The sequence below is a fragment of the Lytechinus variegatus genome, chromosome 10, assembly GCF_018143015.1.
Source record: "Lytechinus variegatus isolate NC3 chromosome 10, Lvar_3.0, whole genome shotgun sequence".
In the NCBI taxonomy this organism is placed as follows: domain Eukaryota; kingdom Metazoa; phylum Echinodermata; class Echinoidea; order Temnopleuroida; family Toxopneustidae; genus Lytechinus; species Lytechinus variegatus.
The window spans coordinates 34,939,348-34,953,514 of NC_054749.1; the positions used below are offsets into that span (position 1 = coordinate 34,939,348).

The window sequence follows — 14,167 nt, forward strand, 5'->3', positions numbered from 1 at the left end:
GTACTCCAGACTCTGGAGTTGCGCAAACTCCATGCAGTCATCATATTAATCATGTCACAAACCGGTAATCACAAGACATGCATCCCAAATCTAAGAAGCCTCAATGACATTCCAATGCTGACCATGATCATTCGAAAGAAGTGAAAGATAGACCCACCTGTACTATTCTCTTACTCAACCTCAACCTATCATTTATTTACAATACATCATCATACAACAATCTACTGAAGGAGTCTGATCCTCAATGTAACAATATAGCTTCAATAATCAAACCCAAAGTTCGTTTGAACTACCGTGAATCCATGTTAAGTACTACATCTATACTTAAGAACTCCTTACTTGTCCGTAAGTAAGAGATGTATGTATACCTTTACCTGAATCTTTCGTATCGCTTTATATTTTTATAACACCGATTGGGAAAGGAATAGGGAGGATTTTTTCGTTTTCACTTTAAAGAATGTAATAAATTATCTTGTAAATGATTCGCGAATAATAAAGATAAATCGGTGATTGGTGATTGCTTTTAAAAACGCGTGTTTTTTTTTTTTAGAATCCATATCATAATGGTGTTATATATAATATACTTTGAATACTAAGTGATATTTACACCTGAAAAATTTCGGAATACCGTGTGAGTAAAAAAAAAGACACCTTACAAATCAACGATTCAAGGTTACAATGTGCCATGAACATCATAAAACATGGCCTGAAAAAGTATTTAAAAGATGATTTGATACCATATAATTTGTGGTATATGTCCACGCGTAGATAATAAGGAGGTATAATTCTGCAATGTAATGTAAAATTCGATTTGCCCCAAAATAATTAAGGCATATCTTCCATGATTGAATCCAGATGGCAATGATGTTCGCAGACCTCCTTTCAGTGAAATTAACTTGTTATTTGTTACTAAAAAGTGTTTTGTCACTGCTGAGGAGGATCAGAGTTCATTTGCTCGATACGTTGAGACCATCAGTTCTTCTAAGAAATATTATCAGAAAGGGTACAATATGTTACATGGTGAAACCGAAAACTTTGTCATCTGAAAAGTGTTCATCAAAAAGTTCTTATTTTAATTATTGTTCTGTTTTACGATTAATTTTACTGCCACTCTTCTATGATTATTGGCATCTTGGTTCATTCATCGCAGCCATGTTTTACTTTGGTCAAAATAAAAATTTACATCACAGGAAATAATACCTACTGATTATCTAAGCGTAAACTTATACATGTACATAATATACGGTATCATGTTTTCATATTTTTCCTTAAATTGTAAGGTGTCAATTTTTTACTCACAAATTACATGGCATATATAGATCTATAAAAAGCTATGAAAGCATTTGAGCTCAGTTGAATACTGGTTTAAGGCCGATGCTCTATCTTTCCCTACCCATTTAATCATTGTCGTTAATATGGTTGGAGGTGTTACGCAGTGATATAATAATATCCCAGGAAAATATTACAGAATACAGTACAAAGAATACCTTCGCATAATACACAATACAATCATATTTTTGAAAGTAGACGTATTGCCTGAAGCATATTTATTTGAGAGGGGAAGATTTGGGGTTATACTGAGACGACGAAAAAAGAAAGAAAGATGATCACATGTAAACACTGTCTTTGTCTCATCTTCATTTCCCCACTTTATCCTTCATTTCTGTATACTATCAAATGTTAATGGGAGATCAAATAAGTTTTCAACTGGGACTTGAATGTTTCTGTCGATGAAATTTGGCGTATTTAGATAGCCAATTGATTCCATAGCTTTGGTCTTATAACAGAGAATGCATGGTCCCTTTTTTGTCCCCACCCTCTATTGGCAAAAGTCGGATTCGCCCTTGTGACTTGTGCACACACACGGACAAAATGTTGTGCCCACCCCCTTAAAAAACAATAACCCCCTAGTGCCCCCCAGGAAAAAATCCTAGCTACGCCACTGGTACTCATGTGAGAAAGAGAGAGAGAGAGAGAGAGAGAGAGAGAGGGGGGTGGATATAAATTTAAATGGGAAAAAGGAACATTTGCATACGAAGAGTTAGTACAAAACAGTTGAATTTATTTTCATGCTTAATGATAATAACTCAAAAAAGTAATTACATTTTTGTGGAGGTAAAAAACCACACAATACAATAAAACACAGCTTTAATCTTTCAAATTATGATCATATTTTCACTCCACAGAAAGTACTTAATGATTATTTCAGCAGTAATCCACATTACAATGTATAATATATATATATGAAGTCAATGTAGATGAGGCTATTAATATGTCTATGGTTCAACAAGTGGTTTGACTGTTGGAAATAGGAGTGATATAGAGATTGAAATTGAAAGGCGAGAAAGAGAAAGAAGATAGTAAGAAGTGTCTCTATTCATACAAGGTTAAAATCTTAAAATGACTAAAATGTATGCAAGGCGCCGTCCTACAAAGAGTTGTGATTGATCTGATCAACTATGGCAAGCCAACTGTGTCAACATCTAAAAAACATTTTGTTCAGAGTGTTTTCGACATGTATATAGTTATTCATACATTCATAGTTTTCATGAAAATTCAGTGTGCTTCTCTGATTTGTCTTCAAAGGAAATTTCCTTTAGGGGGAAAAATATGAGATGGATTTCCATTTAGTTTGAGGTTAATTGGATCAACTCTTTGTAAGACGGGGCCTACACTGCAAAACTCCGGTGTTGATTTAACACCAGCCCGGAATCTATACATGACCACACCTGAGAAGTATTGAAACAACACCAGTTTGGAATCAAACCGATGCTGTTTTTATCCTAATTGGTGTTAGACCAAACCGAAACTGGTGTTGATAAACACTTTTCTGGTGTGGACATATATAGATTCCGGGCCGGTGTTAAATTAACACCAGTGTTTGCAGGTTTATCGTTTCTCAGTCAGGCAGTTCTTTCAGGACATTCAGAACCAGACTACTCTGATTTATTTGTATCACCATGATCATACAAACCTTAATTCAAGAATTAGTCTGATAAAATCACTGATTCTCAGAATTAGAAGGTAAATTCATTATTTATATGACACACCTCATAATTTGAACCCCATTTTGGAGTTACTGTACTGCTATTTACCATCAATAATTGCCTCAAATATTATATTTGACCATTTAGATGATTGGATTACTCCAAAATCCAACTCCTTATTCACTCCTTAAAATATAAAAAGTTTCAGACATCAAACAAAATGTTTGAATCACTTATATATCATCTGTCACTTATAAAATTAAATGATAAACTATACATAGTATCATTAAAAGAAACTATTGTCTGACAAACTATGGTAATTTTGTTGGTTTCTGTTATTGTTACGTAGTGATATTCATTTTTGTTTACATCAAGAAATCTATGATGCTTTATGCTTGCATGAACATACTAGTAATTATCTAGGGTAAGTTAAGATTCATATGATGATGAATTTCTGTTCAATAAGAATTAAGATGTAAACGGCAACAAGGCGGTGATATTTAAGTTTATATGTCCAACATCATTCTTTATACAATAAGTAAAGATGAGGAAATATACAACTTTATTAACTGATTTTCCGTTTGTCCTCTCTCCCCAAGTTATACATAATATACGCCACCAGAGTAATTATACGTCAACATTGATATACATTTTCATCTTCATGAAACTAGTACACGTACGTGACGTCATAATGACGCAGTCACGAAATTGAAATTCCAGCATGTACAAATTGTTCAATATTTCGAGTACATATTTCAGATTTATTAGGATGACAATTTATTCTTAACATCTATGTACAGCATTTTTGTGCTTTAATAAACTTCTCATTCAAACGAGATTCTAAAAATGAAAGAAGTATGTGATTTTTTTCTTCATAATTATTCACAGTATGTGATGTTACTATGACCTATAAGACTATCACAACAAGTGTTATACTCTCAATATTATGATAGACGTAAATTTTTCCAATCTCTAATTCCGATACAAGCTTCGCTAATAAACATTAATTTGGCAAAGGTATGTTACCTTCTTCACGGAAAGAGAACACAAGACAAAAATCAAACCCAAATCGAAAACGTTCTCGAAATTTATTTTCATGATAATGATTTTGTGTTATTTGTCCTGTCAACTTCTCGCATTTTCAAATTTCCAATCGCATGAAGATTAAGAATGAATTGTCAGAAGTCTTCTTCAGATTGTGAGATACTTAAATCGAAAATTTGATCGAGTTCGAATCCACTAAACATTGTTATGCGCTCTGCGATAATGTATCCAACACTATTGTTTTCACATTAGGGGCGGTGCTAGATACATGTTTTATTTACCGAGCAAATGACTGCAATCTGCTTTTTTTTCCAAACCGATGAGAAATACCATAATACGTTTGGTGTTTTTGCAATTATCGTGCAACGCTGATCAGAACTCTTTACAAAGTGCTAAGTTGACAAAAAAACATGAGAAAATATTAGTTTAAGTAAACCAAGTGACATACCAAATACAGTCATGGTAATGGGCCACAAAATGGTTGCATGTGGACTATAATTTTCAATATCTAGACGATTTTCATACTCCAGCACCAATAGTAATCAAGACAGTTAACCCCCCTCCCGCCCTGCAAAACATGGAAAGGTCTATGTACATCGATGCAATTCGTCCATTTCTTGAGATGAACAATATTCATTCATTCGTATCGTGTTCCCAGAGAAGGCATTCCACCATCAACTTGTATGCGTAAAGGCCGCCGCCCACCTTACGATTGGTCGACGATCCGATTTTGGAACAAATCGCTTTTTCATTTTCTGAGAATAGAATGTGAATGAAACATCCGACGAGCAAAACAGAAGCTCTTATAATGACGTCACCTCCCAAGCTTTGTCAAAGTAGATTCAAAGTGATTTTAATAAGTAACACATCAATTTATGTACACATATCAGAAATGAAGTCTAAAGTAGTTATGGATCTCCTTTGATGAGAAATATCTAAATAGAACAATCCAATAATTATAAAGAAGGTATTTCGAATGGTAAGTTGGTTAATGTAAACATTGATGTCATGTAGACATGGTAGAGAGAAGCGGTAACGCAAAAAAATCAATGAATTGACTCTCATTCCAAGGATTTGACAGGGTTTTCACTCTCGCAAGTCCACCACTCTTAAACTTGCAGTTGCCCTATGTGGTGAAGAATGTCCAGATACAATTCATTCAATATCAAATCGCATTCAGCGTAATTTTCTGACAAAAGAATCTAGGCCAGGACTTTCTGGATAGTAGCAGAGTTTGGCATCGGATGTGTTGAGATCTTCCGCAAGAGCGACGAAGCCCGCCAATTTATAAGCAGTAGGCTGCGTTCGTTCGAATTGCTGGAGATTGATTGTAAGAATTTCCTGACTGCATTCGAAGTCGTGTACGATCACGGCCACGCGATCCTTACCTGTAAGTAAAATATGCAATGTTACGATAGAGTTTAAAGAAAATCTCAACTTCGGATTTTTAAAAAAATTAGTACTGGATTTAAACAAGTTTGATAATACAACAAATAGATTGAGGATTATCAATCAGTAAATCAATGCAACCTCGTGAATGATTAATCTTATTAAAGAGGAATTCAGAACACTGCTCGAATTTGTGATTATAAGTATCTTATTTTCATAATAAGGAAAATGAAATTATTGCCTGGAGAGAAATTGGCGTATTTTGTACAACTGCATGGGGTCGTTTCCTTAAGCTGTAATTCGTTGGTGACTTTAACATGTTTAAGAACGACTGGTGATTCTCCTTTCTTGTGGTAAATAATACATGGATATTCATTTGCGATGGTTAAGCGCGTGAGAAAGGATCTCCAGTCGTTCTTCAAGTCGCTCTTATCTTACGAACAGCTTTGTGACAAACGGTCCCCTGGTGTGACAGGCTCGACATGGATTTGCAGTCAATTTACAGGTTTGCGAAATTGCTTAATTACCACAGTAGATGTCGTCAAAGAATCCGATGGCAACCTTTCAGGTGCCATTGACTTGATGGCGGAACATTTTATCTTACATACATAATATTTTTATCTTACATACAGGGGTGGCGGAGCGAATTCAAGTGGGGGGGGGGGGGGAGGCAGGGGAAAATGGCACTATCTTAACTACCCCACATGGCTCATGAAACTTACGACTCGTAGGATTATTCTTACAAGGAACGCCTCTGGCAGTGTCGCCTGCATTCCGAGACTCGATATAGCAGCAGTGCTGACTTTGAAAACAGCTATTGAATAATTATTCACAAAGGAAAACATTCATATGATAATAATGTACGGTAATGTAATAATGTCAATTGATGCAAAATGACCTCTGACCATGATCGTGTGACCTAAAATGTGTACTATAAATTTATACTCCCATTACCCTTATGTCTACATGTACGTTTCATGAACTAAATCCATAAGATATGATGCCAATTTTACAAATACCCCCAACACGGCCAGAGTTCATCGACCTAAATGAACTTTGATCTTGGTCATGTTCCTGAAACTCGCACAGGATATTCAGAGATACATGCATGGTTGCTCTTATGTCCAAGTTTCATGAACAAGATCCATAAACTTTTAAAGTTATGACGACAATTCCACAAAAACTCCCAACATGGCCAAAGTTTATTGACCCTAAATGACCGTTGACCTTCATTGACCATGGGACCTGAAACTCGCACAGGATAATCAGGGATACATGGTTGCACTTATGTCCAATTACGTTTCATGAACTAGATCCATACACTTTTAAAGTTATGATGACAATTTCACAAATACCCCCAACATAGTCAAAGTTCGTTGACCCGAAGTGACCTTTGACCTTGGTCATGTGACCTGAAACTCTGGCAGGATCTTCAGTGATAAACCATTACCCTTATGCCTAATTTACATGAACTCGGTCTTAAATCTAAGTTATGAAATTTCAAAAACTTAACCTTCGTTATAATTTCGATATTGATTCCCTTAACATTTCCTAAGTTCATTGACTTAAAAGGACCTTTGACCTTGGTCGTGTGACCTGAAACTCAGGCAGGATGTTCAGTACTACTTGAATACCCTTGTGTCCCATGTATCCAAGTTTCACATGTTTCATGAACTAGGTGAACTAGGATAATATACTTTCTAAGTTATGACGACATTTCATACACTTAACCTTGGTTAAGATTTCAATGTTGACGACGCCGCCGCTATCGGAAAAACGGCGCATATAGTCTCGCTCTTCTATGCAGACGAGGCCAAAGTATTGTAAACGCCGCTTGTTCCTGTCGACAACCGCATGGTATTCCTCGAGATATGTGAAATTCATCAATTTAAGAATCAGGAACACTTGTTCAACCGGAAACGCATCTGAACATTTTTAACAAACTAAAAACAAAAGGGGCATTTATCAAAAGTTAATAAGTGCATTTAATAAGAGGCTAAATGTGATGAATTTCATTATCAAAAGAAAAGGAAGTAGCGAAAGGGGTAAATTGTACTTTGAAAGGGATTATTCGATTAAAGGATGCACTTGCAGAATGAAGCAGAACGCTAAATACAGGAACCGGACGCTCATCTGGTACGAAAAGATATCTGATCTGAGGAATATGCACCTATGAGAATGCAAAGGGGCACTCGTTAACACATAAAACGGGTCCTTCTCATGTGAAAGGGGCACAGAACATGTTCGTGAGGAGCACTTTTCTTGGGTAAAAAGGGGCACTGATACGAGAAAGGGCACCTTTAAGAAGGCAAAGGGGCACTTGCAAACGACATAAAACGGGTCGTTTTCAAGTATGAAAGGGGCACAGAACACGTTCGAGAGTGGGCAATTTTGGTAAAGACTGACCTAAAAGCCTCATGATGTCGACATGGTAAGATAATTTCTACAATGTATCTCGCTATGTTGACACATATTTGACTTGGAATATATCTCTTCGTGTAAAAATAAAAAGGCTAGTAAGCCAACTTGGTAAGAAAAAATATCTCTCCATCTCGGGAAGTCAATCGTCGCTTTAAAGTTTCAGTAGAATCCTGCACCAAAATAATTACCCTTTTTAAATTCTTAGGAATGGTTGGCGGGGTTAATCACATAAGGTGGTAGCAAAGATGTGTGGTACTGGATAATTGATAGAAATGGTTTTCGTGTTTTTGTTGGAAAGAACACCGAAGTGATCCCCCTCTACCTTAAGTGGGCACAGTAAAAACTACGTGTCACAATTATTGCTTACCAAAAAGCTGATTGCAGTACTTTAGAAAAACGTTGTAAAGTGAGTTGGGAACATCAGTGATAGAGAATCCTCTGTTATTCACCGAATGGCAGAGGATCATGGCATCTCTTTTGCTTGCCTCTGAAGGAAACTTAAAGTCATCTAATCCACTGAACGGCAGCTCTGTCTCCTTGATCTCACAAGAAGAGTAACATTGTTTCACCGAATTCTGAACCATTTCAGTGAGCCCTTTGATACTGTGGAGTCCATAGGATGTACAGATAAAGATGACAGGCTTGGATGATCTCGTTTGCATCCCAACGGAGAGACTTGAAGAAAATGTAGATGGCTTGATTTTTCGCTCCTCTAATTTAGACGTTGGTTTGCTGTTGTAGGTGACATTTTTGGGAACTGATGTTTGAGCTGTATGTGATGTTAACGGACATGTGGAAAGAAAGTTTTGTACTTATCATGCATCATGTACTGCAAAATGCACTGACAGAGATATTGATTTCACAGAATATGATAGTGAAGTGGCTACCCTGGGTAAATATACCTCTATTATTATTATTATTATAGTCGCGTTTTACCATTTTGTGTCTGGTAATCGAACGTAAATCACGTAGTTACCAACAATCATCAATTTGTGTAACAGGGATGACTCTCCTATATTAATGAATTATCTGATGATTAAAAAGTTACAATGCTCAACTATTTCTGATCAGACCGAAACAGATAAAGCTGTATGACAAATTCCTTTGTAGTTTAGGCCAAAGTGCTCTTGAAGTAAATTTCACGACAGCTCATGTTGAATATGGCACTCCTTTTACAGGTAGAATAAGAATGTCACTCAGAACGTGTCACATGAATACAATCATCAGTGGCGTAATGAGCAAGCAAAAAAAAACAAGGGGGCTAGATCCGGCAAAATTTATTGAAAATTTTCGAGCGAGCAAAGACAAATGTCAGTTTTTGTGAAACTTCCAATTTTAATAATAATAATATATGTAATTTGTAATGCGCCAAATCCACTCGGCAGAATGCCCAAGGCGCAGTGAAAGAAGAAAGAAAGAACGAAAGAGAACAGGTACAAATATAATAGTAATAGATCCAGGAACAATTAAGAGTAAGAGGCATTGAATAGACGAGTCTTAAGGTAACGTTTAAAAGTATCAATGGACGTGCATTCACGGATTGTCAGGGGAAGACCATTCCATAGAACAGGGCCAGCATGCGCAAAAGCCCGAGCCCCCCATGTTTTAACGGATTTGGGAATAACTAGGGAACCGGAGTTTGATGAACGGAGGGACCTCACTGGAGTGTATTTGCTGAATTAGATTAATATTGTACTGTGGAGCGAGCCGTTAACTGCATGGAATACAAGGAGAAGGATTTTGAAGATGATGCGATCGTTGACCTTTAACCAATGAAGGGATTTCAGAATGGGTGTGATATGAACATATCTAGAATTTCAGAATGGGTGTGATTAGCACTCGTAATGAACAAATCTAGTGCTGTTAATAAATTAAGTGTAGATGGAAATATGGTTGAAGATACTCATTCTATAGCAAATGAATTTAATTCATATTTCTCTCAAATTGGACCGAAGTTAGCTGGAAATATTATACCTGTAGAAAATTCGTTTAAGGACTTTTTGGATAAACAAAATGATAGTTCAATATTTCTTACTCCAGTTAATAGAAAAGAATTACTTGAGATTGTATCTAATTTGAAAGCAGAAAAGACACCCGGTTATGATGGTATTACAAATAGAGTTGTGAAAAACATTATACATTCTCTTGCTGATCCTCTGCTTCATATATTTAATTTATCATTGCAGCTTGGTCAGGTCCCAAAGAAGATGAAAATAGCTAAAGTTATACCCATTTTCAAAAAGGGAGACCAATTGATTACTAGTAATTATCGCCCAATATCCTTGTTAACTTCGTTCTCAAAAATTCTTGAAAGGATAATTTATAAAAGGACAGTTGCTTTCCTTAAGAAATATAGTATTATATGTGATAATCAATTCGGTTTTAGAGAAAAACATAATACAACTCATGCTATATTGACATTAATAAATAAAATATCTACTTCTTTTGACAATTCTGATCATACCGTAGGATTATTCCTCGACTTCTCAAAAGCGTTTGACACAATAGATCATGAAATACTGTTATATAAGCTATCAAATTACGGTATCAGAGGGACAGCTTTACAATGGTTTAGGAGTTATCTTACTGATAGAATTCAGTTTGTTACAGTAAATGAATCAGAATCTCCAACAAGGCCAGTTTCCTGTGGAATTCCACAAGGTAGTATTCTTGGCCCTTTGTTATTTATACTTTATGTTAATGATATGAAAAATTCATCTCATGTTCTCTCATTTATTCTCTTTGCTGATGATTCCAATATTTTCTATACACATCATGATCCACATGTACTTGTGAGAACTATGAATACAGAATTTAAAAAAGTAACAAACTGGATTAAAGCCAACAAACTGTCACTGAATCTGCAAAAAACTAATTATATGCTTTTTAGTCATTTATTGAAACATCTACCGCATCAAATACTTTTAGATAATACTGAAATCAAAGAAGTGCAAACAACAAAATTCTTAGGTCTTACTATTGATAACAAGCTCACGTGGAATGCTCATATCAACAATATTTGCAAAACTGTGTCACGAAATATTGGAGTCATCAATAAGCTTAAAAACGTTCTTCCAGCACAGGCGCTATCCATGTTGTATTGTGCATTAATCCTACCGTATCTTAATTATGGAATTCTGGCATGGGGTAATGCCTCTCAAACGAGACTAAATAAAGTCTTGCTACTTCAGAAAAAAGTAATGAGAATAATATGCAATATGTCCTTTAGATCTCATACGGATGAATTGTTTCGTCAGAAACGTATCCTTAAAGTCAATGACCTGTACCGCTTGCAACTATTCCAATTCATGTATCAGCTAGATAGAAATAGTGTACCTAATGTCTTACAAAAGAAATTTATGAGAAACAATACTTTACATTCATATAATACGAGACAATCAAACGACTATCACCTACCTAAAAGTAGAACAGTATTTTCTAGCAAAACTATATTTTTCACAGGACCAAAACTCTGGAATTCTCTGGACAGAGAAATGAAAGAGGCAGCTAATCTTAACCGATTTAAATTACTCATCAAAAAATTTCTTCTGAATTCTTATTGATTCAATCAAATATTTGTGAACTTCATACTTATCCACGGTAATATTGATTATTTTAAAGTCAATATTTAATTTTGTATATAGTGTATATACATTTGTGTTACAGTGTTTATATCTATATAATTGTATAGAATTTTGCTGATTATTTTACTCTATTTGTGTCATATTACCCTTGTATAAAGTTTTAATAGGGGGTCTACATTTTACAAGCACTGCTTTTTAGTAGGTCCCTCCACTTTTTTTCTTTTCATTGTACGTTTCAGTCCTGCATGTGTTATGCATTTTTTTCATTGTAAACATGATTTATTACGAAATGTACTTTGATGATTGTGGAATATGAATTTATCAATAAAATAAATAAAATAAATAAACATGTTTTTTTAGATAGGGTGACCAAACGTGCTGCAGCGTTCTGGAGCTTTTGGAGTTTAGACAACTGGGTGTTGGGTAAATTGTAAAGTAAGGCATTCCCGAAGTCAAGTCGTGAAGAAATCAGAGCATGAACCAATTTTTCAGTAGCAGATTTTGACAAATATTTCCTGATGAACTCAATATTGCGGAGCTGATACCTTACAGACCTACAAATGTTGGTTATTTGATTTGACATAGACATTCCATAATCTAACATGACACCTAGGTTACGACACGTCTGGGACACATTACTAATACATCCCGAAAAAGAGACGGATGACAACTTGACCTTACTAAGTTGAGCCCTTGAACCAAATAGAAGGAACTCAGTTTTGGAGGGATTCAGTTTCAATGAATGACTATTTTGTGACAGATTTTGACACAATATTCAGAAGATATCATATTTTACACTTCTCTCTTTCCTTTTCTTTTTTTTTGTTGGCGTGATTTTTTTTCCGGGGGGGGGGGGGGGGGGAGAAGCGCCCCAAAGTACCCCATCTGTACGTCACTGATAATCATCATCCAAAAATATAAAATGATAGAATCAAGGGAGCATTCCATAAAATGCCTTGTCGGATGTTTTATCATTACGTATCCAACAGTCACCACACTAACAGAGCTTCTCAGCCAATCAAAATCAAGGAAAATGACAACTTTTTGGACAAAAACGTTGATGAAGCACTCTCCAGGGAATTCATGTATCTCACCTACAACAGAAGACTTGGAAGGAAGGGGTTTCTTGGAGGCATTCTCGAGGAACTTCACAAAGCTGTCCCAATCTTGATCTCTAATCTCCGGCTCTCCCTTATCCATCCTCCCACAGATCATAACCAGACCTGCGTTATCGAAGGTGGAGTATTGGCTTTGACGGAAAGAAGTCATTTTAACTGCCCTTACATCTTCCGCTTCTGGTGGGAAGTCGTGAGCCATGACAATGATTCTATCTTTTCCTGATAGAACACAAAATGAGAAAGAGATGCTTTTGTATCCCATTTCAATCAATGGATATTATATATTTAAAAACAAATCTTGAATAAGATTTACTTTGCCTATATAAGCCTGTATCAAAAAGTACATGAGCTAAAATAAATCATTAACAGGGCATAAAGCAACGAGTAGATGCTTTCAAACTAGCTCGTTCTCACTGAACGCAATACGCATTATGTTGTGGATATTTTACTCAATACGTGTTATTTAGAATGTCATTCTCTTCATACTTTGACTCTTTGAACATTTCTTTCAAAGATTTTGTTTCAACTAATTTTAGACAAATATATTTATGGAAACCTCATAAATCACTTTTAACAACATCTTTATTCATATTGCTCGACACATGCATTCTTCTTATCAATTTCACATACCAAGTTTCTCATTGCTGTATTCGAAGAACTCGTCGTAGAGGGAGTCAGTCACGTTGGTGATGGAAAATTTCCTGTTCTCGATGGAATGACAGAGTACCATGATATCAACATCCTCCTTGAAGGTGTGGTCTTTTAGCCCACTGTACGGTAGCTGGTAGACCTTAACGGCTTCAATGAGATTGGGACGACTACTCTGTAACGCTCTCAGTTTTGTCCTCAACCCCTCTATGATGGAAGGATCAGAGGATGTCATCAGGGTTACTGTCACCTTCCTTCCCTTAACATGCTTAAAGAAGGAAGTACTCCCAAATCCATGTTTAAACGTAACCGGGTCTGTAAAGGAAATGGGTTTGAGAGAAAAGCATCAAAACGGCGAAATGTGTTTAACTGTTCGTTGATAATGTGCACAGGGACTGATGATGTTACTTAATTTCATAACTATAATGTAACAAACTTATGATCAAAGAATTTTTGAGCATTTTGACTTTTTTTTAGGAAGACCAAAACTCATCAATTTGAATAAAGATTAAATCGCATTTTGTATCGATAGTGTTCTCTCATAGAATCATGATTGTCAACCTGGCATCTAGAATGATTTAAAGGTCCTCTGTAGACTTCAGAAAAACTGTATGCTACCCAAAAGGAAAGTTAAGAAGACTTCAGAATTCTTTGTTTCCTGTCAAGATATTCACAATTCCTTGGAAATACAAAACAACGGAGCGCCTCTGGTGGTTTTGCCTGCATTACACGATTCAATACATTACAAACAACTATCGAATAGTTAAAAAACACACTTAATAAATCAAGATGAGAAAATACTGTGTTCATTGACCAAAATGGACTCTGAAATCGATCACGTGACTTGAATCTCATGCAGGATGTTCGGTGATATTTCAGTTATGATGGCAATTCAGCAAGCACCCCATCATGGCAAAAGTTCGTTATTGGCCCTGGTTCATGTGAGCGGCCTTGCACAAGATGTTCGGTGATACTT

The 14,167-nt window shown here is 35.8% G+C and overlaps 1 protein-coding gene across 1 annotated transcript; it reads right to left on the reverse strand.

The window, feature by feature from the left end:
* Positions 1-5,051: 5,051 nt before the first annotated feature.
* On the reverse strand, positions 5,052-13,550 carry LOC121423185. Its single transcript, XM_041618502.1, has 4 exons — positions 13,174-13,550; positions 12,520-12,762; positions 8,209-8,610; positions 5,052-5,419 (listed from the first exon to the last, which is right to left on the reverse strand). The coding sequence occupies exons 1-4, from the start codon at positions 13,424-13,426 to the stop codon at positions 5,208-5,210; spliced, it is 1,110 nt and encodes a 369-aa protein (XP_041474436.1). The 5' UTR covers positions 13,427-13,550; the 3' UTR covers positions 5,052-5,207.
* Between the last annotated feature and the right edge of the window lie 617 nt (positions 13,551-14,167).